This window comes from Electrophorus electricus, chromosome 4 (genome assembly GCF_041902795.1).
Source record: "Electrophorus electricus isolate QZ-2024a chromosome 4, ASM4190279v1, whole genome shotgun sequence".
In the NCBI taxonomy this organism is placed as follows: Eukaryota; Metazoa; Chordata; class Actinopteri; order Gymnotiformes; family Gymnotidae; genus Electrophorus; species Electrophorus electricus.
In genome coordinates this window covers 13,076,100-13,101,502 of record NC_137500.1, presented here as the reverse complement: position 1 = coordinate 13,101,502, position 25,403 = coordinate 13,076,100, and the positions used below count along the sequence as shown (strand labels likewise).

The 25,403-nt window shown below is 40.4% G+C and overlaps 2 protein-coding genes across 4 annotated transcripts; one reads left to right on the top strand and one right to left on the bottom strand.

The window, feature by feature from the left end:
- Window positions 1-703: 703 nt before the first annotated feature.
- Window positions 704-20,487, top strand: tulp3 (TUB like protein 3). Of its 3 annotated transcripts, none has more exons than XM_027004059.3 (12): window positions 704-776; window positions 7,703-7,744; window positions 8,738-8,789; window positions 15,120-15,282; window positions 16,376-16,564; window positions 17,083-17,228; window positions 17,413-17,604; window positions 17,693-17,805; window positions 17,900-18,017; window positions 18,108-18,206; window positions 18,416-18,587; window positions 18,739-20,487. In XM_027004059.3, exons 1-12 carry the CDS (start codon window positions 760-762, stop codon window positions 18,870-18,872), a joined length of 1,437 nt encoding a protein of 478 aa, XP_026859860.3. In that variant the 5' UTR covers window positions 704-759; the 3' UTR covers window positions 18,873-20,487. The 3 variants fall into 3 exon arrangements, with proteins under 3 accessions (XP_026859860.3, XP_081568582.1, XP_081568581.1); XM_081712456.1 differs by lacking the exon at window positions 704-776 and adding an exon at window positions 4,923-6,116 and having other exon boundaries at window positions 16,379-16,564; XM_081712455.1 differs by lacking the exon at window positions 704-776 and adding an exon at window positions 4,924-6,116.
- On the bottom strand, window positions 20,462-25,403 carry trim35-14 (tripartite motif containing 35-14). The gene is made up of 6 exons (XM_027004063.3): window positions 24,935-25,403; window positions 22,806-22,901; window positions 22,465-22,695; window positions 21,799-21,821; window positions 21,469-21,584; window positions 20,462-21,353 (listed from the first exon to the last, which is right to left on the bottom strand). The coding sequence occupies exons 1-6, from the start codon at window positions 25,328-25,330 to the stop codon at window positions 20,845-20,847; spliced, it is 1,371 nt and encodes a 456-aa protein (XP_026859864.3). The 5' UTR covers window positions 25,331-25,403; the 3' UTR covers window positions 20,462-20,844.

Sequence of the window (25,403 nt, the reverse complement as noted above, 5' to 3'; positions counted from 1 at the left end):
CAAATCTGAATGTCAGTCTTCCCAAACACTTTTGAAAAACAAAATGCACAACAATTACACCAAAATGACCATATTTTGATCAGTTTATAATTTGAATATCACTGTGTCAAATTTCTGTTAAAATCCACTGTGAGCTGTGCCGAGAGAAAGGTAGTTTTAGTTTAAAAGATTTGGTAACCTCAGGGTTAACGGGACATGCTGTCAGCACCTAGCTTACACCAGGATCCATTTAATTTCGTGAAGCTGGTTCATTTTTTGCAATGTTAAAAAGTTTCTTTTCACCCTTTTTCTTCTGAGCCACAGAAATCTTCAGACTGTAACTGTAATATGCACAGTAAAAAAGAGAGCAAATATTAAGCCAAATTAGTAAAAATTACCGAGTAAATGCTTTTGAAAATATAATGTCAACAAAACGTTACTGTGAAATAACAAATAAGCCTGAACCATTTTTCTATAATTTAACCAGCTACATTCCTGAGATAATTTCCATCCAGAAAACTCGAAGAGCATTACTTTTTCATGTTCCCCAATAAAATCTTAAATGGAATCAATACATATGGAATTCTTGTTGATCTGGCAACAGATTCACTACAACCAATCAACTTGTCTTTCACTCCACTACGGCCAATGGCCAAGTGTCTTGTAAATATGTGTTGCTGATAGAGTAGAGCTAACTGGCGGCTTTTTTTCACAAGGACAGTTATTTGCACTGGGAGGGGAAAGGCAACAGCTGGGGATCCATAGCAACCGTGGATAAACATGAGTTACTATATCAGGTAAACGCTGACAAATTTGTTGATGAGAGTGGAATTTCCGCACACTTATAAAATAAAGCACAATGAGGAGTCATCACGAGATTTAACTTAATAGCTACAGTAGATTTATTAACTTTTTCAGTGAGTCCTATTGCATGTTCGACAAGCTGCGGCTTGTCCAGCTAACCTTAAACTAGCTATATTGCTATCCTAGCTAGCTAGCTACTTCGCTAACCATAGTAAACGTTAGGTTAGCTGGGTAGCCTACAAGCATTTTTGCCCTTTTCTGTTGTTAACTAGATAACTTGTGAGAACAAATATTCCTGAATATGTAGACATATAGAACAATAGCTAAGGAAACAACGTATTTTACTCGGTACAGAAAGGAAAAATACATATGGATAGCCAGCGAACATGCATGACCTGATGCTCTGTTATTTATTTATTTATCTATCTATCTATCTATTTGTTTATTTATAAATACGAGGTTTAATAGATAGCGATAGGTTAGGTACTTCGCGTCCAGTCCCATAGCCGAATAGCTTGCAACCCAGGTACTGTTGGTTAGCTAGCTGACTGTTAAGATATTCTATCTGACTGTGGTTAATTTATCTAGCTGATAAAAAGAACAGTCTGACTTAACGAGATCAGATAGCTATAGCTAGACCATGAACTTAGAAGTTAATCATATTGCTATTATTATACTCTTTTATTACTGTAAAATGCGATGCTGGTTTAATACATATTCATAGCTAGCTATGATACAAGCATAGATGCTGACAAAAAAATGTTGCGTCAAGCTCCGCTATTACCAGCTGCGCTTTAACATTTTTGAAAATATTTTGGTCTGTAATTTTACAAAATGACTTGAAATATGTAACGCTAAGATAGCTAGGGTTAGCTGTTTTGATAGAACATCAACAGAAACAGGTAGGTATAATATAGAACATAGGTGTGCTTTGATAACTAGTATCTTACTGTATTTCTTTTGCGGTTAGTGTGTTAAGATAGCTAACTATGATTGTGTAACCTGATTCAGTTTTCTTGTGGTACTTGTAGCTGACAAAGCAGACTAGATGGCTAGCAAGCATACCGTTTAGTGGTATCTATTTTCTGAATGCATTTTGCTGTTCTGTGAGGAAGTTTAGCTTTATTGCCGCTGTTTCTTGCTGGTCCTTAGATTACCTTTGACATGGCTGTGTCCTGGAAAAAATTGAAACACCATATCCTGATGAAGGGCGATGGAATGCAAGATAGCTGAAAGTGATTTTAATTGCAGGCTGTGGTTTGAATTTATCCATTGCCCCTGCCTTTTCGAAACACACCATTTTGTATTCCAGAGAATGTTGCATAGTATCTGTAGAATCAGGGGTGGTCATGAAAGTAATGTTTTTGTATCCCTATTTGGGTCCTTGTCCTTTGTCCAAGCTCCTGTAAGGGGACTGTGAAAATTTGGAGCCCTTGACCTTTTCTTACTTCTGCTCCAAGAGTCTTCCCATCTGTAATGATTTAGACATGAATGCTGGCAGTGTATTCCCGCTAACAATCTGGTTGTTCAGCTCAAAAGGTTTAAATAACACTCATCCGAAAGAAAGTGTTTATGCCTTGGAGCTTGAATCGGAACTGCAGTGATGTCTGTTTAGAACATCAGAAAGTTGTTTCTATTTACTCCAAACATACGAAGGGGCACAAAGTTATGTTAATTGTACAGAATTTCTGTTTATGTAGACAGTCCATTCATAGTATGGAACAGAACAGTAATGTACATGAGCAAGTGATGGGGAGGTTTCTATAGCACCACACTCAACCGTGTTCACCTTCATCTCCACTGGTTCTCTATGTCCAAGGAGGCACAGTTATATGTGCCATGAAAAAGTCTTATTTTTTAACCACTTTTCCACCCCCTGTCTTTTTCCTCCTACTGATATGGTGACTCACATTGCAGTAGTACCACCTTCAAATTTGTTTAGAGCAGACATAGTGATAGATGTAGTCCAGCCTATACAGCTGAGTAGTAGGAGTTCCCAAAACATCATCTAGAGAATGAGAAATGGTAAACCAAGCTGCCTTAGATGAGAGGCTGGCTCAGACCTTATTCATTAAGTATAAGGTCAGAAAGAACTAATAACCAGAATGTCCATGCCTCACCATTCAGTCAGTCCTACAGACTGGATATTAATTCTGTTTCTTAGTACAGTGGATAGATTCTAATCATGCTGTTGTTTCTGGTTGCCTAGTGGCTACATGGCTGTTTTTGGCCATTAAATGTAATGAAATCATTCTTATTGCAAACAATGTAAATGATATGACTAACTCCACAAACCTGTTGACATCATTAGTAAAAAAAAAGAAGGAAATTAAAGAATGATTAAACCTAATCTGTGGTGATGAGGGATGGCAGGAATTTTAGACTGAAGTAACCTAAACTGGTTATATAGTGGTGTGAAAAGGTGTTTGCCCACTTCCTGATATCTTATTTTTTTGCATGTTTGTCACACTTAAATGTTTCAGATCATCAAACAAATTTAAATATTAGACAAAGATAACATAAAATGCAGTTTTTAAATGAAGGTTTTTATTATTAAGGGGAAAAAAAAATCTAAACCTACATGGTCCTGTGTGAAAAAGTGATTGCCCCCTAAATCTAATAACTGGTTGCACCACCCTTAGCAGCAACAACTGCAATCATGCATTTGCGATAACTGGCAATGAGTCTTTTACAGCACTGTGGAGGAATTTTGGCCCACTCATCTTTGCAGAATTGTTGTAATTCGGCCACATTGGAGGGTTTTCGAGCGTGAACCGCCTTTTTAAGGTCATGCCACAGCATCTCAATTGGATTCAGGTCAGGACTTTGACTAGGCCACTCCAAAGTCTTAATTTTGTTTAAGCCATTCAGAGGTGGACTTGCTGGTGTATTCTGGATCATTGTCCTGCTGCAGAACCCAAGTGCGCAGAATTCATGGTTCCAATTACCACAGCAAGTCTTCCAGGTCCTGAAGCAGCAAAACAGCCCCAGACTGTTGCACTACCACCACCATATTTTACGGTTGGTATGATCTTCCTTTTCTGAAATGCTGTGCTACTTTTATGCCAGATGTAACAGGACATACACCTTCCAAAAAGTTCAACTTTTGTCTCATCAGTCCACAGAGTATTTTCTTAAAGGTCTTGGGGATCAAGATGTTTTCTGGCAAAACTGAGACGAGGCTTTATGTTCTTTTTGCTCAGCAGTGGTTTTCGTCTCTGCCATGCAGGCCATTTTTGCCCAGTCTCTTTCTTATGGCAGAGTCATGAACACTAACCTTAACTGAGGCAAGTGAGGCCTATGGTTCTTTGGTTGTTGTGGGATCTTTTGTGACCTCTTGGATGAGTTGTTGCTGCGCTCTTGGGGTAGTATTGGTCAGCCAGCCCCTTTTGGTCAGCCAGGTTTACCACTTCCATGTTTTCGCCATTTGTGGATAATGGCTCTCACTGTGGTTCGCTGGAGTCCCAAAGCTTTAGAAATGGCTTTATAACCTTTTCCAGACTGATAGCTCTCAATTACTTTCTATCTCATTTGTTCCTGAATTTCTTTGGCTCGCAGCATTCTGTCTAGCTTTTGCGGATGATTTTTTATTTTAATTTTTTTATTTATTTATTTATTTTTTGGTCTACTTCACTTTGTCAGGCAGGTCCTATTTAAGTGATTTCTTGATTCAGAACAGGTGTGGTAGTGATCATTCCTGGGTGTGGCTAGAGAAATTTAACTTAGCTTTCCAAGGATGTAATAAACCACAGTTCATTTATGTTTTAACAGGGGGTTAGGGTGGGATGAGTGGGCCAAAATTCCTCCACAGTGCTGTAAAAGACTCATTGCCAGTTATCGCAAATGCTTGATTGCAGTTGTTGCTGCTAAGGGTAGCCCAACCAGTTATTAGGTTTAGAGGGCAATCACTTTTTCACACAGGGCCATGTAGGTTTAGATTTTTTTCCCCTTAATAATAAAAACCTTCACTTAAAAACTGCATTTTGTGTTTACTTGTGTCATCTTTGTCTAACATTTAAATTAGTTTGATCTGAAACATTTAAGTGTGACAAACATGCAAAAAAAAAAAAAAAGATATCAGGAAGGGGGCAAACACTTTTTCACACCACTGTAGCTTCAATTTGCTGTATGCTATAAGACATTGTCTATTGTGAGAGAGCCAAACAAGTACAGTAAACAGACTTGAGTCACTTAGTGGCGCCCAGCAAGTTTGCTTGTGTATGTATCTGAGTATGTTCTGTGGTTAACCAAACAGAGAATACTTTGATTAGCCTTTGATTAGAGTGCTTCCTCTCTTGTCTACTTTGTACAAGAAACTCTTATGTTAGTTTCTGTCAGCCTGATTTTCTTCTCTCTTATGAACTGATGCTATGGCAGCATGCAAAGGGGCCACAGGCTTGGACTCTGCTGAGACTGCTGTTGGAATGTTTTTCCTTTTGGTCTTGTTTTGTTTGAACAGAGTTTGTTAATTATCTCCAGAGGGGACTGTCTGTAGGTAATGCTAAAAATTGACTGATATGCAACCTCATACGCAGAAAGATATTCCCTGAAGTCCAGGTATCCCAGCAACATCGTGAAGCTCCCTCTGATGGTTTCCTTCTATGGATGTCGTCACTCCTCTGTGTGTAACCTCAGGCACTCCTTAAATGGAAATGAATGGAATTACAACTATTGGATATTTGACAAATGCTTAAACTAAATATGCTAGATAATGATGATACAAAAAAACATTTTAGAACTTCTGTCCTTCAGTTGATCTCAGGTTTATAGCAGGTTGTTTGAGGTAACAGAGAAGTAAACTCTTAATGGTCCTATAGCTGAAGGCAGAGTATGGCGTTGATTTGAAATTTACTTTGAGTTACAGCTAACCTGTGGTATTGCTGCCTAACTGATGATGAGCATGAATAAAGGACACAATCACACACACCAACTCAGAGTTCCACTGGATATAAGCCTAAATCATGAAAACTGAGTCCTGCTATTTTTATTATTGAACTGACCGTTGGAATATGACAGGCATTGTCAGATGTGTTTTTGTTTGAACAAGATGTATTCGCTACACTCACAGTTCCAGACCAAAGGCTTTTTGCTCTATGGTGGCCTGGGTTTTCAAAGGATGTTTGAGAGGCATTGTTGCCATAGCAACTGCCAGATCTCAGAGCTCACCTGCAGGGGTAGGGGTAGGGGTGTGGGTGGACCTGAGCACAGGTGGAACTGCCTCACCCAGTCTGAGTGCATATCAGGTCTCCACACGCTGGCACACTCATATTGACACACACCATGGACTCTGTGAAGACTCCTTCTCAGCCTGTCTACAGTCGCTGGTCATACAGGTACACCCGCATACACAATACAGGGTGTGGTGGGGGATGCTGCTGAGTCAGAGGGAGGTGGTAGATTGGGGTGATGTGATATTGCTGCCTTACTGGATGTCTCCATGTATCATGTGCGACGTCCCTTATTTTGGACCAGGATACTAAACTTGTGTCAGGTTTGGACTTGTTTGCTGTAACTACGCAGGTGTCAGATGTCTACTCACCTATGCACTCTAGTTAACTGCGACAGTGAGATTTGAAGTTTGAATTTAATGACTTGGAGCTATAGATTATAGCTCCAGCTATTGATCTTGTGTGTGGGTAGGTGGAGGCTGTGTGTCTTTGTGTGTTTCTGTGTAATAACATGCAGCCTTTGTCTTCACTTTAGTAGTGATTGTGTCACTGATGCTTGTGTATTGTGACTCTTTTGGGTGGGAGATCAACACGATGCAGTCTTCAGTCATCATTTTCAGCTTGGAAAAGCTCACTTGGCTGTATTAACTTACATATGTGAAAACGGATAATAACTATTTGCAGGGAAAATGCAAAAACCTTATACTGGCACTATAATTATGAGCCTATATTATACTGGTGACTGTCACGGGTCAGGTCATGTATTGGGTCAAATGTAGTCTTCACATATAACATTTGAAGGGATATCTATCCTAAAACATGGTACCAGAGTCATTAAAACCACTGGATGCTCATGGTTTCGCTCTCTACTATTATGGGGTTACATGCAGTGTGAGGTTCACTGCGTTGGTGAGAAGTTTGTCAGTGCTGTCTGTGATGCATCTTACTGCCTCAATGACATATGGACACAGTCCATTTCATCCTCTCCTCTCTTCTCCTCTCCTCTCCCCTCCCCTCCCTATTACTATTAGTCCTAAAATGTAGTGGTTCTCTCTGGATCAGTCAGTATTATTATGCTTATCACCTAGGCTGAGGGGAAGAGGGGAAGTTTTGTTCAGCCCTGGCTACAATTTATTCCGAGTACAACTGAGAGTATATGTGATAGGGGCATATTACAGTACAGGATATTGTGATACGAATGATTGGAACTCTCACTATTCTTTCTATACAATGACCATAAAATACAAAATGACTGTGGAATGTTTGGCTAGTCTTCCAGTGAGCAAATAGGTAAAGGTTGGTGGGTGAGTGTGTGAGTGGGTGTATGGGTAGTGTTGTGTTTAAAGTAAGTGGCTGTCAGAGCTCTGTCAGAGCTAGAGGATGCTGGCTGCACAGAATGTTGACATGTTGACATGGGTATCCATTGTTGCAAAGTAGGTGCCACACCAGCAGGAACGTGCTCTGCCACCTTGCCTGTGTCACACACACCATGAAACATTTAGACATCGGAGACTTAAGTCAGGACGCGACTCTCTTAGTGCTGCAGGTTTAAAGGGGAGTCCCATCCTGAGGAGCAGCATGCTGGACTTGGAACAGAAGGCACAGAGGTACAGGGCGATGTCAGTCCTGCTGCCTCAGTGAAAGGGCCAAGAAGTGACAGATACTCACCATAGCTTCCCTATGATTGACTAACCTACTATCATTTTGTGTTCTCTATTCTGTGTCTGTCTGACATTACGTTGGGAACAAAGACCCTCGAGCTCCTCCAGCTTCTCTTCTACTTCTACAGCCAGGTGAGATAGAAACACACCTGTCCATTAGACCGACTCATTCATGTTAAAAGTTAAAGAACAGCTAGAGTTAACTTCTTTATTTTCTTTATAATCACCTTTTGTAATTAGCAAATATGATTTGTAAAAAATGATGTATTGAGGGTTGTAAGGCCAGAAATAATTACTGCCTTTAGTTACAGGTCTCTATGCTCATGCCCTAATGTAACATCTGTTATCACTTATGCTAAAACCTATCGCTTACTACATTTACATTTACATTTACGGCATTTAGCAGACACTCTTATCCAGAGCGACTTACTAGCATTACCAAGTACCACTAAGTCAGTTTAGAGCTCCACTGACTGGTCAGCTCCCTAATGAAATAATATTCTCTATTATGTTTTTACGTTTGTATTACTTTGTAAGCTTGTCAGGTTTTTTGATGGTTTTGTTTTATATGTAGAATGATGATTTGGTCTTATCTTTCTGTTATTGATTGACATGATCATAACAACATAAACACTCCATAACACCCTGTAGCCCATACATCAGCCATCCTCAGGCATTCTCACGGTCCTCCCTAGCAATTTCATGATGCCTCAAATCAAGCTCAGGCTTCTCCACTAACACCGCAAAAACATTCAAATACTCAAACACTTTTTTATCACACTCATAGATCCCCATTTAAATGTACCTGCAACCGAACTGGCATGTCACTAACATGTTACCAACTTGAAAACTGCACCCCACTCACAAATCCTATAAACTCTACAACTTCAAGACTTTAAATTACTAATTCAGCAGGTCTGAAATCCAGAAGGTCTGAAAGTAAACATTTATGAATGCTTGAGGATGCTTTTGATCCTCTGTTGTGGTCTAGCAGTTGAAGACAATGAAGACTTACTGTTGTGCTGCTGACTACATCATAATAAGACATAGATGACTGGCAGTCACAGGATGTGCATTTGTAACTTAAGTGTAGTTAAATGTTTAATGAAGGTTTTGTGTTTGCAGTGCACTGGATGATGACAGCAACAGCCTCAGACAGCAGAAGCTGGAGAAGCAGGTATTTATTTATTTTCCATTAACGCTGATTGGATCTACTGATCAGATCTATATATACATAAAATATACAGACACCACCAGCCCTTTTTTATTTCCTGTGATCAGGTCATTGATTAAATAGTCTAGATTATATTGAACAGAATCCATAACCGCGAACTTTGTAAATGAGGGCATTTATCTATGCCAAGAGTTTGAAAAGTTGGTTTGTAAATAGATTATTTTCTGTGTTGAACCACTCATTTTGTAATTTACTCACATAAATGATTAATTTTGTTCTTGGATGAATCCTTGTCAGTTACATACATGTGTTTTTCAGACTTGCTTTTTCTCAGTACAAAATGTTTTTTGCTAGAATTTTGGTCTGCCTTCTCACAGAATGGGTGGGAATTAGTGAATCAGATGCTAAAACCAGCTGCTAAAAAAGTGAGAGGTAGTCAATCAGCTGTTAAAAAAGCAATTAATGCATTGTAAGCCATACTAATACATTAATATGTTATTTGTACAAATTAAAATATTAGAAAAACTAATATATTAAAGCTAGCTAGGTCTTTAGGTAGGTGGCGAACTTTATCGATTCTTACAAAATAAAAGTGGTATCTACATCTGATGCAGGAGATTTGTTGCAATGCAAAGTTTAGTTCCAACTGTAATCCAGCACACTCAGTTGTAGTATTCAGATTCTACTTAGTGTTTTCCCTATCTGTGTACATCTTTTTTACAATATACACAAACACTTAGGCTTGTAAGATAAATATTCACACAGTAACCATGTGGACATGATTTGTTGTTTTTGTATATATTTTGACTAATAAAATGGGGACTCTATTAGTTTGCTATAATTTAAAGATACTTCATCTTATATAATAATATTAATTTACAGCTCATTCTTGGTGATGGCCAAGGTTCTGTGCATTTCCTCGAGGTAATGTTGCAGGTATCATTGATTAATAATTAAAAATAAAAAAGGAATGCTTCCTATGTAAGTAGCAACAGACAGATTTCATGTGCTTGCTTTTTGTCATTCCAGTAGTCTTAAGTGGCAAGTTGGTGCTGACGTAATGGGTAGTGTGAATTTCGAGACCGTTACACACTGAATGTGAAGTGAAAAAGCAAAGCGAAAATGTGAAATATTCATACACAATTCTTTAGTCTACAAACTATACACAGCGAACGCATCGCAAATTATTTGGGAAATTTGGCTGTCTGGTTAATTTTTTTTCGCCGGGAGAAAAATGGCCAAGATGAACAAAATATCAACGTGATGAAGACGTTATTTTCCTGCTCACAGAAAAAGGAACATGCCTATACTGGGTACATCAGATTTTGGGGGGAAAAAAAGAAACAAGGATAGTTTTGCTGTCTCTGTACAGTCATGGCCAAAAGTTTTGAGACTCAAATTTTGGTTTTCACAAAGTTTACTACCTCAGTTTTTTTAGATCCTTTTGTCAGATGTTTATATGGTATAGTGAAGTACAATTATAAGAATTTCATGGTTTTTTTTTTTTTTTAACTTTATATTGACAAATGCATCCAGTTTAAGCAAAGATTTCATATTTACTATGTTGACCCTTATTTTTTAAAGACTTCTACAATTCGCCTTGGCATGCTGGATATCAGTTTCTGGGCAAAATCTTGAATGATGGCAACATATTCTTGCCTAATCAGTACTTGGAGTTGATCACAGTTTCCATGTTTTTGTTTGTCCACCCTCTTTGTGAGGATTGACCACAGGTTCTCAATGGGATTTCAGTGTTTTGTTCACCGAGCCATTTGGTTATCACTTTTGCTCTGTGTCACGGTGCTCCGTTATGCTGGAAAAAGCATTGTTCATCATGAAATTGCTCCTGGATAATTGGGAGAAGTTGCTCTTAGAGCATGTTTTGATACCATTCCTTATTCATGGCAGTGTTCTTAGGCAAAATTTTGAGCAAACCCACTCCCTTGGATGAGAAGTAACCCCACACGTGAATAATCTCAGAATGCCTCACTATTGGCATGAAACAGGACTCATGGTAGTGCTCACCTTTTCTTCTCCGGACAATCATTTGTCCGGCTGTCTGAAGGGTGCTTCATCAGAGAAAATGACTTTACCCCAGTCCTCTGCAGTCTAATCCCTATACTTCCTGCAGAATGTCAGTTTGTCCTTGATGTTTTTTCTTGGAGAGAAGTGGCTTCTTTGCTACCCTTCTTTACACCAAGCCATCCTCCAAAAGCCTTTGCCTCACTGTGCATGCAGATGCACTCACACCTACCTTCTGCCATTCCTGAGTGCTGCACTGGTGGTGACCCGATCCCATAGCTGCATCCTCTTTAGGAGCTGGTCCTGGCGCTTGCTTGACCTTCTTGGGTGCCTTGAAGCCTTCTTCACTGCAGTTGAACCTCTCTCCTTGAAGTTCTTGATGATTTGATAAATGGTTGATTTAGGCACTATCTGACAAGCAGCAATGTCCTTGCCTGTGTTTGATGCAATGTAATAACTGCACATGTTTCCTTGGAGGTAACCATGGTTAACAGAAGAAAACTTCAAGGACCACCACCCTTTTAAAGCAACCAGACTGTGATATCAGTTAACTTGTCCTCGTTAACACTTTCTCCTGAGCTAACGAGATGATCATTGAAATTATGTTAGCAGGCCATTTTGTGGCAGGGCTGAAATGCAGTAATTTTTGTGATTAAGTTAATTTTCATGGCAGGAATTAATTGCAATTCATCTGATCACTCTTCACAATCTAGAATTAATGCAAATTGTCACCAAAAAAACTTTGTAAAAACCGAAATTTGTGCGAGTCTCAAAACCTTTGACTGTAGACCCAGAGCTGCGACTAGCAGCTTGTTGTCATCAAAACCAGCTGCATTCTTTGTATGTTGCTATGCCAACACCAGAAGCGATGGTGATTGGTTAATGACTTTTTGTCGCTGGTGAAAGTTCGAATAGAGGGCGAATAAAATTATCGCATTTTTGTTGTCCGAAAAATTACGATTAGCGTTTAAGATACCGTCATTATACATGCAATCGAATTGACATCGCCCAAATAAATCACAAGGGAAAATTATGTTTGGTGTGTAATGACCTTTACTCCGTGGTTGTGGGTCACATTACCTTGAGCCATCAGTCACTTTTTAGTGTCCACTAGGTCCTGACCTCATGTCAAAGGCAGGTCAAAAGCAAGAAACTTATTGGACTTAAAACGAGACACAGAGAGACGCATGTAGAACTGAAAAGGATTCAAAATACTAGAAATGAAATATTTGATTTACAAAACGTTATTTATTTTTAACTTTATTTATTTTTAAACTCTTGATATAAATGAAAATGCTTTTGATTTCTTCATTATGGATTCTACTTTTTGGTTCTCAAAATATTTGACCCTCAATTGCAAAATATTTTGAAGCCATAAAGTTGGCTGCAGACAGTTAACTTATAAGTAAAAAGAACGTACAAAAAAAGAATAGGGAAAAAAGGTAGCCTGTGGATATAGCTACTGAGTAGGTGTACCTAATAAAGTTAACTCCATGTGGGTTTTTACTTTTGGCAGTTATCATCTCATATGATTCACACCAAATCCGACCAAGGTTATTTTTTGTATGGCTGGCTCTTTAAGGATCTTATAAATGCTATTCATTTGCACCTATAACAGTACAATCAGCATGATGTTTATTAATTTTTAATATTATCTTCATAATTCAGATAAACTCCAGGTATGCTAAAGTGATAATGCCTTATTATCTGTGTTCTCTGTGTAATGATATCCTTGCTGAGTGTGGCTTTGCTTGTAGATTTTGGAGTGGATGTGAAGGGCAGTTAAGGGACTGATGGTGTGTTTGTGTATGCAAGTTATAATTTAAATGTCTTTATATAGCCGTTGTCACAAAGCACCTTTACAGTGGCAAGGAAAAAGTCCCTAGAGCATGAGGAAGAAACCTTGAGAGGAACCAGGACTCAAAAGGGGTGGGTGGCAAGAGGGCATCCTCTTCTGGCCAACAATGGACACTACAATAACAGTGAGCTTTGTAGAGAGCTGTATGTGATTACTGCAATTACTAATTAAATTCTTTATAAAAATATTGAAATATGGAATAATGTAATTGGACCAGTAATTAAGTTATTAAATCATGCCCAGCCCTTTATGTTCTCTGATAATATTTGATTCTGGTGCTGTGCATCAAGTGTCCCTGTAAAAGACTCATGTCTTTCTGCCACCTACAATTACACAAGAAAGACCATCCCTAGACAGGCATACGTAGTGACAAAAGCCATACATGCTTGAATGTGAAATTGCTGTAAATTCTTCTGAATATTCCAGCTCTGTTAATCTGATTATGTACTGCATGCAGGCATCCTTTTCCTGTTTGAAATTACCCTAGTTCTCCCCTGTGTGCCTGGAATGGTACAGCCTAAGACTGAGGCTGCCATCTCCCCTGCTTTCACCTCGCTCTCACTCTCATTCAGATTCTCTCTCAGTTCCTTTCTCGTGCTGTCTCTAAGATGTCTTTATCGTATCTCTGTCTTTCACTGCTTGCATTACGTTTTTCTTCTGCTTGCCAACAGTAGTTATACACACACCCACATTAATTTTCTTTTTCTCTCACATACTCAGTTTTCTGTCTCTTGCTTTTTCACGCTCTCTCAAGCCATCTCTCTTTCTCTTTCTCTCTGCCTATGAATATGAGAGCATGAGATTGCTGATGGAAAAGACTGCTTTTGCTGATTTGAGGGACAGGCATAGCTGGACATAACTTCAGTAGATTGGGGACATAAAAATAGTGTTGGCTGTAACCCTGCGTACCGCAGCACTGCCACCAGCCTGACAGACTCCTGCAGTCCTGTCTGATTCTCACAGGATGTCCACTTCTCCAAATCTCAATATGTGTGCTTGTTCAATAAGAGAGTGGTGGGAAAAGATGGTTTATGTAGTCATACGGCTGGGGGGGGGTGCGTTCATGTATACACTGCACATCTTATTGTAAATCATCCAGTTTTTTTGTGTGTATGTGAGAAGAAAGTTAAAATTAATCAGGTGAGTGTGTGTGTGTGTGTGTGTGTGTGATTGAAGTAAACGTGCACAGTGTGTTTGTATGCATGTGTATACTGCTTTATGTTCTATTTTGAGTTCCACACTTCCTGAGCTGTGAAGCTAACATCTCTGTCTCATTAATTTACTTTAAATTCTTTTAGTTTTATTGAAAATAATAAGCTTTCTGTGACCTAACTTCCGGATGGACTTGGTTATCTTAGTTTCCATTAATGAGATTTATCCTGAGAGCATGTGGATCTTTTACCTTTGTTGTTCAAGACTTTTTATGAGAAAATAATTTTACAGTGATAATCAGATGGAGATTATATTCTATTTTATACATTACAAAAGTTAGGCACTTTTAAAAAGCTTTCAATCTATTTAATTTTGTCCTTCTGTCTTAAGTTGCATATTTAACCAGGAATAAGTCCAGCTCGTTAGTGGAAAAACTGTCAGGTGATCCCTTTCATAGGAAACCATTGCAACACACCTTGAATGCCCCAATAGGCCTGTCCACTCACTGTGACTGAATTAGTTCATAGTTCCAATCTACTGTTATTGATTTTCCATAATAATGGCAACTTAAATCACCAGCCATATTTTAAATCCCCGTGAACTCCACAGTATTTAGGTTAGCGCTACAAAGGTTGCAATGTGATTTCACAGTACACAGCTATAGTTGGGTAATGATAGAAGATGAGAATTAGAGTCCTGATGTTTGTTGTACTATATTTATATTTAGACTTCCTTGCAGTGGCCATCAGTGTACAACTATGCCCTTGCAAAGAGAAAGAGAGAGGGAGAGAGAGAGAGCGATATTTAAGAAGAGAAATAAAAGTATTTCAAGGAGACACACAGTCTTCCATGTCTGTTCCCATAGGAACATGTACCTGCTTTCAGTACTACCTCTGAAGGGATGTACCCAAACGCTATTTATTTATTTACTTATATAGCCCTATTTTGCTTTATCCTTAGCCACCACATAACTCTTCCACTCACGCTGACCTGCATGATCAGCGTAAGAGGAATCAGCTCAGGGTTTTCAGCATACTTCTAGACTCTCATGACTCGTGGCAATGCACTTCTGTGGTTACTGGGGTTTATAAGGGTTCACACCTCTTTCAGCTGTGTCTCCGGCAAATAAACCAGAATTCCCCTTAACATCACAATTAGGTCAGCTCACTAAACACTGCTTTCTCAAACAGGATCTGCCTTGTGTATATACCTTGTGCTCAGGACACAGGAGCCTGGTCCCAGTCCGTCACTGTCACAAGAGTGTTAATGTGTTAAATGTCTGTTTGCCATCCGGTGTGTAGCGGGCGCTATTGGAGCAGAAACAACGTCGAAAACGCCAGGAGCCCCTGATGGTGCAGCCGAACCCAGAGGTGCGTCCGCGACGCTCTCGGCCCCGCCGCAGTGAGGAGCAGGCACCACTTGTTGAGTCGCGCCTCAGCGTCACCAGTGATGTCATCCTTGATGGTGAGAGACAGGGGAGGGACTAAAGAAGGTGTTACTTGTATATAGCTCAAAAATACTGAATGAAGACCTGTAGTGCATGCTATAAGGTAGAATTAATGGCATATGCATGAATGCTGCTTGTTTTCTAAGATGATAATGGCAGCAAACTCAAAATCTGTAAACCATGCCATTCATGAACTAGCAGCAATCAGGGCCTATTAGATGAGCCTTTGATGTCTTAGGATGATTTGATGATATTCATAATGCTGAGTGTTTATATCTAGACTATTCGAGATGACTTGAAATTGTCAGAAATGTTCAGTCAGTAGAGGGTGGAGGAGTGTAGGGTCCTGCACTGAGGGCTGAGTGTTTGACAGGTGTGAGGCCTGTGGCAAGAGCAGGGCCATTCTCAGGGGAGGATCACAGCTGTAGCATGGAGTGGGGGGACTGTGAGGATATCTGGACTCTCTTGGACCCTCAGGCAGCAAGGAGAGGAGTCAAAGTCAGCCTGGATCCTCTCATACCACTTACAACTTCGGACGTTAGAGATATTAGAGGTGGGATATGAGAGAGAGGAAAGTGGCCTTAGGCGGCAGCCAGAGGGTATGAACAGGAATGAACATGGTGGTGTGAGTCTGGGTTGTGAGTGTGTTTAGCCCAGCGGAGGTTGATTAGGCATCTGCGTCACACTGAGATCTCAGTGGGAGCCACCAGATTCACATATCTTTAAATGACAGGCTTGTTTGTGTGTGGTGGTGTTTTGTCTTTGCTATTGTGTGTATGAGAACGTTTGAAGCATGTGGACTGTAGGGTGGTTACTGTAGTGCAGGAGACTCCTTGGCTGGCAGGCTTTAGGCATCAGACCAGTCAAAGAGATGCAGAGTGTACAGGCAAGCAAGGGGATTCTACATCCTCCTAGCTTATCTCATTAGGGCATATTAAAGCTTACACCACACACACACACACACAAATCATACACAGAAAGCAGTAAAAAAAAAGAAAAAAAAAGAACATCAAAACATTAGTGTGTTTGCCAAATCAATCTAGGAACACACCTTTCTCCTATGCTAAATGAGAACCCAGGCAGTGGTGTTAAAACAATCCACTTCTCCAGCAGGTATTGATGGGCCAGCAACCTTCCTGGGATCAGAAGCACCTGATCTAGGGACCAATATACAGGTGCTGTCAGTAAGCCAACCAGAGAAGCCCTCTCCCCCTCCAGCTGAGGAGCCAGAGAGAGACGGAGACACAGACGCGCTGCTGGAGCCCAAAACAGACATACACACACTACTACAGAGGCGAGGTGACTACATAAACGCACACATGCATGCCTCAACAGCACACACACAATGGCTAGTCCATGCTCCTGCTGGTATACACAGAAGCTCACAGAGCCCTGCAGGGCCCAGCCGCCAGTGTTTGCTGTGGGTACGCAGAGTGAGTCAATTTAGCTGGGTTTGCCATTTACACAGCTCTGCTCTGCGGACACTCAGAGTGAACAGCTCAATCCTAATACTCCCCATATGACACTATATGGGCAGTTTAATTTTTATTGGGCAACTGCCAGTCAAAGACTTCTTAGTGCATTAATATAAAAATCGTCTTAGGTTTAAAACTTTAGCAGAAACAAATGTAACCTTCAGGATGGTTTCCCATGGATTAAAATTAGAGAGACTGTCCTTTGAAGCCCACCTAGCTTCTTTAAAATTATTATCCTCGAATGCTCTAATATTTGAGGTTAAGAGTGATATATGGCACTGATGTGGCATATATCAGAGAATCTCTCTGTGTTTTGTCATTCTCAACTTCTTCCCTCCTCAGGACTCTCAGGTAGTATGAACTATGATGAAGTCAGTGATGGTGATGATGATGATGATGATGATGAGTCTGAAGATAGAGTCCGCTCACTTTCTCCTAACACAGAGTCCATGCGTCCTGCCTCCGCCTCCAGCACCAAGTCCAGCACTGTGAGACCCTGTGTCTCTTTGTGCGCACGTGCACGCACACACACACACACACACACACACACACACACACACAAAAGCCCTGCCGTGTGTGCGTATGTAACTGGATATACCCACATGGCACATATACCTAAACACACTCTCATGCTTGTGAGGTGATTCAGCCTGCTGTTTCTGCCTCCATCAGGAGTGTGTGGCAGTGGGCTCACCCATGGTGGAGGCCCCCTCCATTGAGGTGGACAACCTGGAGGAGTTTGTGCTGCGGCCGGCCCCGCGGGGCATTACTGTCAAGTGCCGGATAACAAGAGATAAGAAGGGCATGGACCGCGGCCTGTACCCCACCTACTTCATGCACTTGGAGCGAGAGGATGGCAAGAAGGTCAGAGGGGCATGCAGTAGTCAAGAAGTGCCACCCGGGCTGCTCTGCCTTTTTATTCTCACATTGTCTGCCTCTCTCTTTCTCTCAGCTATTCCTGTTGGCTGGTAGAAAAAGGAAAAAGAGCAAGACCTCAAACTATTTGATCTCTGTGGATGCCACGGACCTCTCTCGTGAAGGCGAGAGCTTTGTGGGGAAACTGAGGTGAGTGCAGGAATCTGCCAAAGTAAAATACCTTCTACCTGCTCCCTCTTTCAATGTGTACGGACCATCTCATGGGTCGTCTTCTCCACCACAGGTCGAATCTGATGGGGACCAAGTTCACAGTATATGATAATGGAACAAACCCTAGCAAGAACCCAGGAGCGTTACTGGAGGAGAGCAACACAAGGCAAGAGCTAGCAGCTATCTGCTATGTGAGTATATGTAGTTACACACTTACACACACACAAAACTGCCCAGTGTCTCAGCTGAATGAACACATGTGCCTCATGTTTTCTCTGTAGGAGACCAATGTGCTGGGATTTAAAGGGCCACGCAAGATGACAGTCATCATCCCTGGCATGAATATGAACTTTGAGCGCGTTCCTGTTCGCCCCACTAATGTGAGTTGAATATACACTAAGGCTCTATTCCTCATTGTGGATGGGCACAAATCACCCACTCTCACACAGACACTCTCCACCCTCTCCACTCTTCTCATGGCTGTTCAGGTGTGGCAAATGGTCCAGATTTTTTTCTTGACAAATTCAGTATGAGAGATTATGTTTTAAATTATAGTTTCATAATTCCTATATGTATTTATTGTTAATAGGATCAGGAGTCATTATTGAGCAAATGGCAGACTCGGGCAATGGAGAATCTGATTGAGCTGCACAATAAGGCTCCAGTGTGGAACGATGACACTCAGTCCTACGTGCTTAACTTCCATGGAAGGGTCACGCAGGCCTCTGTGAAGAACTTTCAGATTGTCCACGACAACGATCGTGAGTTCACTAACACTTGCTCATTTGCCCCTTTGTAGTGTCTTCATATGGCTGTTTCCCTCTGTCCCTCCCCATCCGTCTTCCTCTCTAAAGTATTCCCTTGTCTGTTTGGATTCTGAGAAGGCTCTTCTCTTCGTGTGTGTCTCCCCAGCGGACTACATCGTGATGCAGTTTGGGCGTGTGGCAGAGGACGTGTTCACGCTGGACTATAACTACCCCATGTGCGCCCTGCAGGCCTTTGCCATAGGCCTGTCCAGCTTTGACAGCAAACTTGCTTGCGAGTGACACACACCAGCCACCTCCACGCTCTCACTCTCACACACTCCTTTACACAGACCAACAGTGGCCCGTTGCATAAAACATCATCTTTACTTAGGATGATTTGTTAAGAGCTACATTTCCCTCATTCAAAGTAATTAAATAAGTGTGTTGCTTATAGCATATGAAATGTATTCCTTAGGTGTTATTCTGTAGTTTCTTTCAATTCTCAGTGTTTAAGTTTGTTTTCCCTGTCATCAGCAATGTTACATTGTTGCTATGGAGACCTTGGTCTTGTAGGTTAACCTTTTGCTACCGTGTGATGAACCTAAGGGAATATTTTAACAAAACATATAAGGGGGATCATTTTTTTTGTGCAACTCACTTAACTTTCCCCATAACATTCTTCCTAGGTTTTATGCAACTGAACACAGAACCACATATTTCCTAGCAGGGACCTTTTTCCTCCCAGTCATCACTGAGATTCGGTCCAGCAGAGCACACCTTTTCTCTCTCTGTACTGTTAGCACAAAACTCTCCTAAAAGTCAACTTTTCATGAAAGTAAAAAAATATGTCCTGCTGTTCAGACAGCTTGGGAAGGGTGGTTCCTATTGATATACAATCAGGCATAGAGGCATAATGTCCAAAATGGAAATAAGATGATCAACTGTCAAAAGCAAAAAGGGAGAGATTTGTGTTTCCTTGCAAAAATTAAGAGAATGGAATGTCATCACTTCTACCAGTGTTGACTCTTGTATGGTTATCGTGGTTGTACAATAACCTTTCCTGGGAACAGAAATGAAAGCATGACCATTAAATGTAGAGTTCAGGTTGTGACTGGTTTGGTTTTTATGTTTTTTAAAACCTTTTAAATGGTATTGTATAGTTGTTAAGTTACATTTGTTTTTTAAAATGTACTCCTTTTCTAAAGACTGACATTTTTTACATCAGTGTCAGAGTGGTTTTTGCTAGTTCTTTGCTGTCTGTTTTAAAGTGTTGCGATGCTGGAATCCTTTGTTTACTTTCTCCCCTTTACAAACCATGACTCCTGGCCATTTCAGTGTCCAAGCTCTGCTGCCTGAAGAGCTCCTATACCATATATTGAAGTGAATGGATCTAATAGAGACGCCTTATGCCCCACAATTGTAATTGTAAGGAATATTACCTTCAGAAGAACTAAATGTGTTTCCTCTTTTGGCCATTACACACAGCCTGTTTATGCCCTCTGCCCCCTTAATATATTTATTTACCTATGTTAACTTGTGACAGCCTCAAATATTGCAGAGTGAAATTGTGATCTATCCTTTAAATGTTCGTGTGGCCTTGATAGGTTTTTCTATCAGTAAAATACAGTGCAATGTTTCCCTCATGAAATGTAAATACCAATGAGAAAATGTAGTATTTTGGTAATAATGGCTGGTAAATATAATTTAAAAATGGCCTTAACTGTAAGTGTAGTGCAAAGAGTGCCTGGATGCAGTATAATTGACAATCGAGTCCACATCATGGGGAACTAAAGCACGGTTCTTTCCCTTTAAATTAGTGAACTCCTGTAATCCTGGTTTGTGTGTGTTTACATTATGTACTGTATGTGATTAATCAGTCGAAGTTTACTGGAAATAAAAAGCCCTATTTTGTGAAGTAATATTTTCTGAAATTATATTTTAAAGATCACTGAGTGCATTTACTCAGATCAGTTCATGTTGAAGTCATTTTCAGAAAGTGTATATGCTGGGAATTGGGGATTTTATTTACTTAGTATTTCACCTTTATTGTATAGATTTTTCAGTAATATCAAAGGACAATGGCAATTTGCTTGCCATTCCTGTTTGTTTTATATACATCTAAAATTTCAGGTTTACACTGGAATAGTAGGGCTTGCATTCTCTTAACACTTGCAAAATCTGTGTGTGCTGCCATCTTGTGGCACTTCAAAAAACAGCACTGATGCAATAGAGCCAAATAAAAACCAATAAAAAATGTAGTAAGGCCTCCTGGTTAGGAGATGCGCAGTGGGCAAACAGTACTCGCAGTATTAAAGTAAGGAAACAGTGTTTCTGTAAATGTATCAGTGAAGGTGTACACAGAAGGCCCTTTGGAGGGATCAGAGAATGTAACTGTGCCGCTGTCACAGTCCAGCAGGACTCGGATGACCCGTGGCTTCTCTGGCAGGCTGAGCTCCTTCCGAGCCTTCACCCCGACGCGATACTTCCCGCTGGTGAAGCGAATACTCCACATTCCACTGCACGGGTCCATCTTCAGTAGCTTCTTCCTCTCTATGGACTCCTTGACCACACCTACTGTCCAGTGGTCATTGTCCCCCACCTCCACGTCCCAGCAGTGCAGGCCTGACCTGAAGCCCTGAGAGCCCAGCACCCCCACATACAGCCTCTCTGGGTTATCAGGCACTGTCAACTTTTGCTCCACGTAGAACACACTGCACATGTCCTCAGACACCACCAGCTTATTGGAAGCTGTGTTTGGGTCAAGAGTCACCAACTGGGGAGCTGATGAGAGACCACATGGATTAATCCTCATTTGCTCTTAGACTTTTGTACTAGAGGATGAATTGTAACAGTTGAGATGTAAGCAGTTGTGCATCATCATTGCGCTGACACTCACGGTCTTTGAGAAGTTCACACATCTTTGCCCGTAAATTGAGATTCAGGAATCTCAGATGTTTTGCTGTGTCTATTCCCGAGATCATGTCAGGCTCAGGGAGCATGTACTTGGCTGGGCTAAATCACAAAGTGAACAGAACACATGTAGCCAACACACATGACAACTTAGTCCACCGAGCAGCTTGAAGTAAGGCCACTGAGTCTGATGTCAAGTTATTAAGAAATTAGACTACTCATCATGTAGTCAAATTGTTCTTACAAGCAGAATAAATATACTGCAGACAGAGAAAAGTACAAAGGAGCGACTAGAGAAGAGATAAACCCTACTCACCTATAGTGATTGTTGGCATAGTGCTGAAATAATGAAAAAAGAGAAAAAATATAGTAATTAAAACTACATATGGGAAACAACCCCAATGCTGCTCAATTTTTAAATTTAGATTGTGCATTTCTTTTGTTACCATTCCAGAAGCAGGAACATTCTTCTTATCCTCTTTTACATATTCCGAACTGACCGGATGTTGCTACACGTCCACCTCTTACATTTGGGACTTTGGATAAAGAGGCTTGAATGGATATCTTATACATGCAACTTAATCTGTCATTTCACCACATTGTGCCTTTGCCCTGTGTAGTATTTAAAGCCTCTGCTCTGTAGTCTTGGTTGAGCAGCTCTGTCAGAGAAGCTCCCATTCATATATTTGAATAAAAAGACCTGCTTCAGACACCTCATAATGTATCATTTCTTCCACATGACCTTTACGCATACTCCATATGCAAACCAACAGTTAAAACTAATTTGGAATATCTCTGAATGTCTGTTGCAATGATAATGCTTTGAGGGCCTCATTATGGTTATTACTTAAAAATCGGTCAAAAAAGTAGGATGTTAATTCCTATGGATATCTTGATTGCAGTCCAACCTGACTGACTAGGCACATGCAGTAAGCCATGCTCTAGCCAGAGGAGAACTAGCTAAGAGACAGTTGTGTCTTACCTGGAGAAAAGTGATCTCATCCATCTCCATCTTCTGGCTGGACACTTGGATGGTCATAGAGAGGTTTAAGATTTCAGACGACAACTTCTCAATTCTTTTTTTGGTCTTCTCATATTTCTTCATCTCTTCCTCTCTCAGGGCCAAAATTCGGGCCTCCTCTTCCTCTTTAAGGACCTGATGAAGGCTGTCAAACTCTTGCCTAAGCATCTTCTCCACATTCTGTCTCTCATCCTAAAAGCAGTAGCAGCAGACATGGTTCTGTTTAAGTACCTGTTTGTTTGTTTGTGTGTGTGTGTGTGTGTGTGTGTGTGTGTGTAAAATAAAATCTTAACTGCAGGTACCTTTATAGTTTCTGCCAGGAGTTCATATTCTGCTTTAGATTTATTCAGAATTTGAAGGTTGTGCCGCAGACCAGAAATGCCTGACTTCACTTCTGCCTGTAATGAGGCATAAAACACACGACTCATGGTTAAAAAACTATACTAAAAGTTTAATCTGATAACTTTGATTAAAGAGGGTCCCAGGGCAGCAGTAGCTCAGTGGTTAAGGTAGGTGATTACTCCTCAGAAGGTTGCTGGTTCAAGCCACACCAGTGACAAGTTGAGCCCCTGAGCAAGACCCTTAATCCTCAGGTGCTCATAGTGTATTCACTCACAATTTTAAGTGGCTTTAGATAAGTGATAAAAAAGGTGCAAATTCATTAGTTTTTTTTTTTTTTTTTTACTCCATTTTAATTAATCTCTTTACTACAAACAAAACAAAGACTACAAAACATCAGTAGTTAACATGAATGCCTGACTGCTGCAGTCCTGTTAGGATACTGAGCCCATTTAGAATATTTTGTTTGGAAACATACTGAGTAATATGCTCTAAAAATTTAGCATTTTCAATTCTTTAGGTGTAAAAGTGTGGTGAACATTACTACTATATTTCACAGTACGTTTTGTTAGAGAGACAGCAGGAAAAACTGGGATTATTAATATTTGCATTTTATTCAGGAGTGTATACCTTTGCATTATGTTCTGAAAATCTGGTTGAATTCCACTACTGGAATGCAAATTTTAGAGTCAAGGATTTCACTGATTTTTAGTGCAACTATTGTTGGTGAAGCTTTGTTAAATTAAGCTTTAATTGTTATTGTCTTGTGTGAAATAGTTACTTGTAATCTTGTTTCTGAAAGTACTTGAGGAAGTAATTCATCCACTCTTCTATTTTTCTAAGGTTTTTATTTGGTATTTATATTTTGGTACAATAAATATGAAATTATCTTACCCCTTATTAGTGCTTGGTTTCCCACTAATTGAAGTCACTTTCAAGTACAATATGGAAATTGAGAGAGGGTGTTATTTATATGTAAAGACAACCAAGTAAAAATAAATAAATCAAATCAATTATAAATAAATAAGTGGGGTTGCAAAGCTTGCTGAGAGTGAGATTCACATTGTGAAATATGCATTGTATATAGACAAACCCATTTTAAATCCAACTGCACCTGCACATGCACACACACTACCACACACTATCAAACACACACACAGAGCAAACATGTGGACTGTGCCAATTTTATTTAGCAAAGGGCCAGTGACAACAGGTTCTTTCCAGTCAAACTGAAGTACACCTAGATCCACTTGCTTCATCTGTTAATCTTAGTCTTCAAACAGTAGATTAGTTGTACCAGGTGTGTCCTTGATGGTTGGAACAAAACCAATAGCCACATCAGCCCTTGGCAGATAGGAGTTAATGCCTCTATGGTCAAGAGAGTGGGAACTGGAGTCATTCATTTTTGGTCACAAGATGTACTAGCAGTGAAATGGGTATTTCATACTAGAACACTGGACTTTTCAACTGGAAGCCAAGTGTATTTGAGTTTTGGGGCCAACCCTATATAGACGCATCTAAACAGAGTGACTCACTAATTAGGACCTAAGAGGTTTGCAGGTTTAGAGCACACAACTGTAGACACAAGACCAAACAGGATCTATGCCCTGGCCTTCAGTTGACACAGCCATTAGGTATATATCACAAGTAATCATTCACCTCAAAATTAACAAACCAGCAGCAGCCAGAAAGCCTATTGGGTGACACACATATGCACAAATTCAGGCTACTGTGGACAGTATAGCCTAACTAATCAACTAATTTCATAATCCCCAGAACCTTGAGTCAGGGAAAGAGTGTATAAACATATAAAATCAGGTGGACTCTCTAGCCACCATTCAGTTGTTTTGTGTTAGTCACTCAAACCCGTAATTTATAAACAAACCTAATACATTCTAAATTGGAAAACAGCTAATAATTATAAAATAAATCCAAGATAACTTCTGGTCCGTCATCAGTTTTCTTTTGCTGTATGCCTTTTCCCAACACAAAACCTTTGCATCTGCTTACAAAAGTACCATGTAGGTCTACATGCCTCTATCATGTACAAAGTGTCCATCTGCCGGTATAGCATCTTAACCAACTTTCTCACCTTTAAGTCTTCCACTGCTTCCACAATAGGGGAACAGTGATGATCTTTATGCTTCTTTGAAGTGTAACAGACCACACAGATAGGCTGTTTATCCTCAAAGCAGAAGAGTTTGAGCTTCTCGTCGTGCTCTGGGCAGATGTCAACTGCCGCAGCTGCACATTTTCTGTTTTTAAAGTTCTCACAGAGGCTGGTGAAAGCTAGGCTCCTGGTGGGCTCGTCTGGTGAGCACTCCTTCCTACACACGGGACACTGCAACACGGCCTGAGTGCCCCAGTACTCCCGCAGACATTCCTCACAAAGACTGTGACTGCATTTCAGCACCACAGGACCCTTAAATATGTCACAACATATGGGGCAGTTGAAATCCTCCTCCAGGAGTGAGCGTCCTTCTGCCATTACTAGAGAATATTTGTTGTACTTATTTGAAAGCTGGTTTTTAGGAGCAGGACACTTCCCCTTCCTCTCCAAC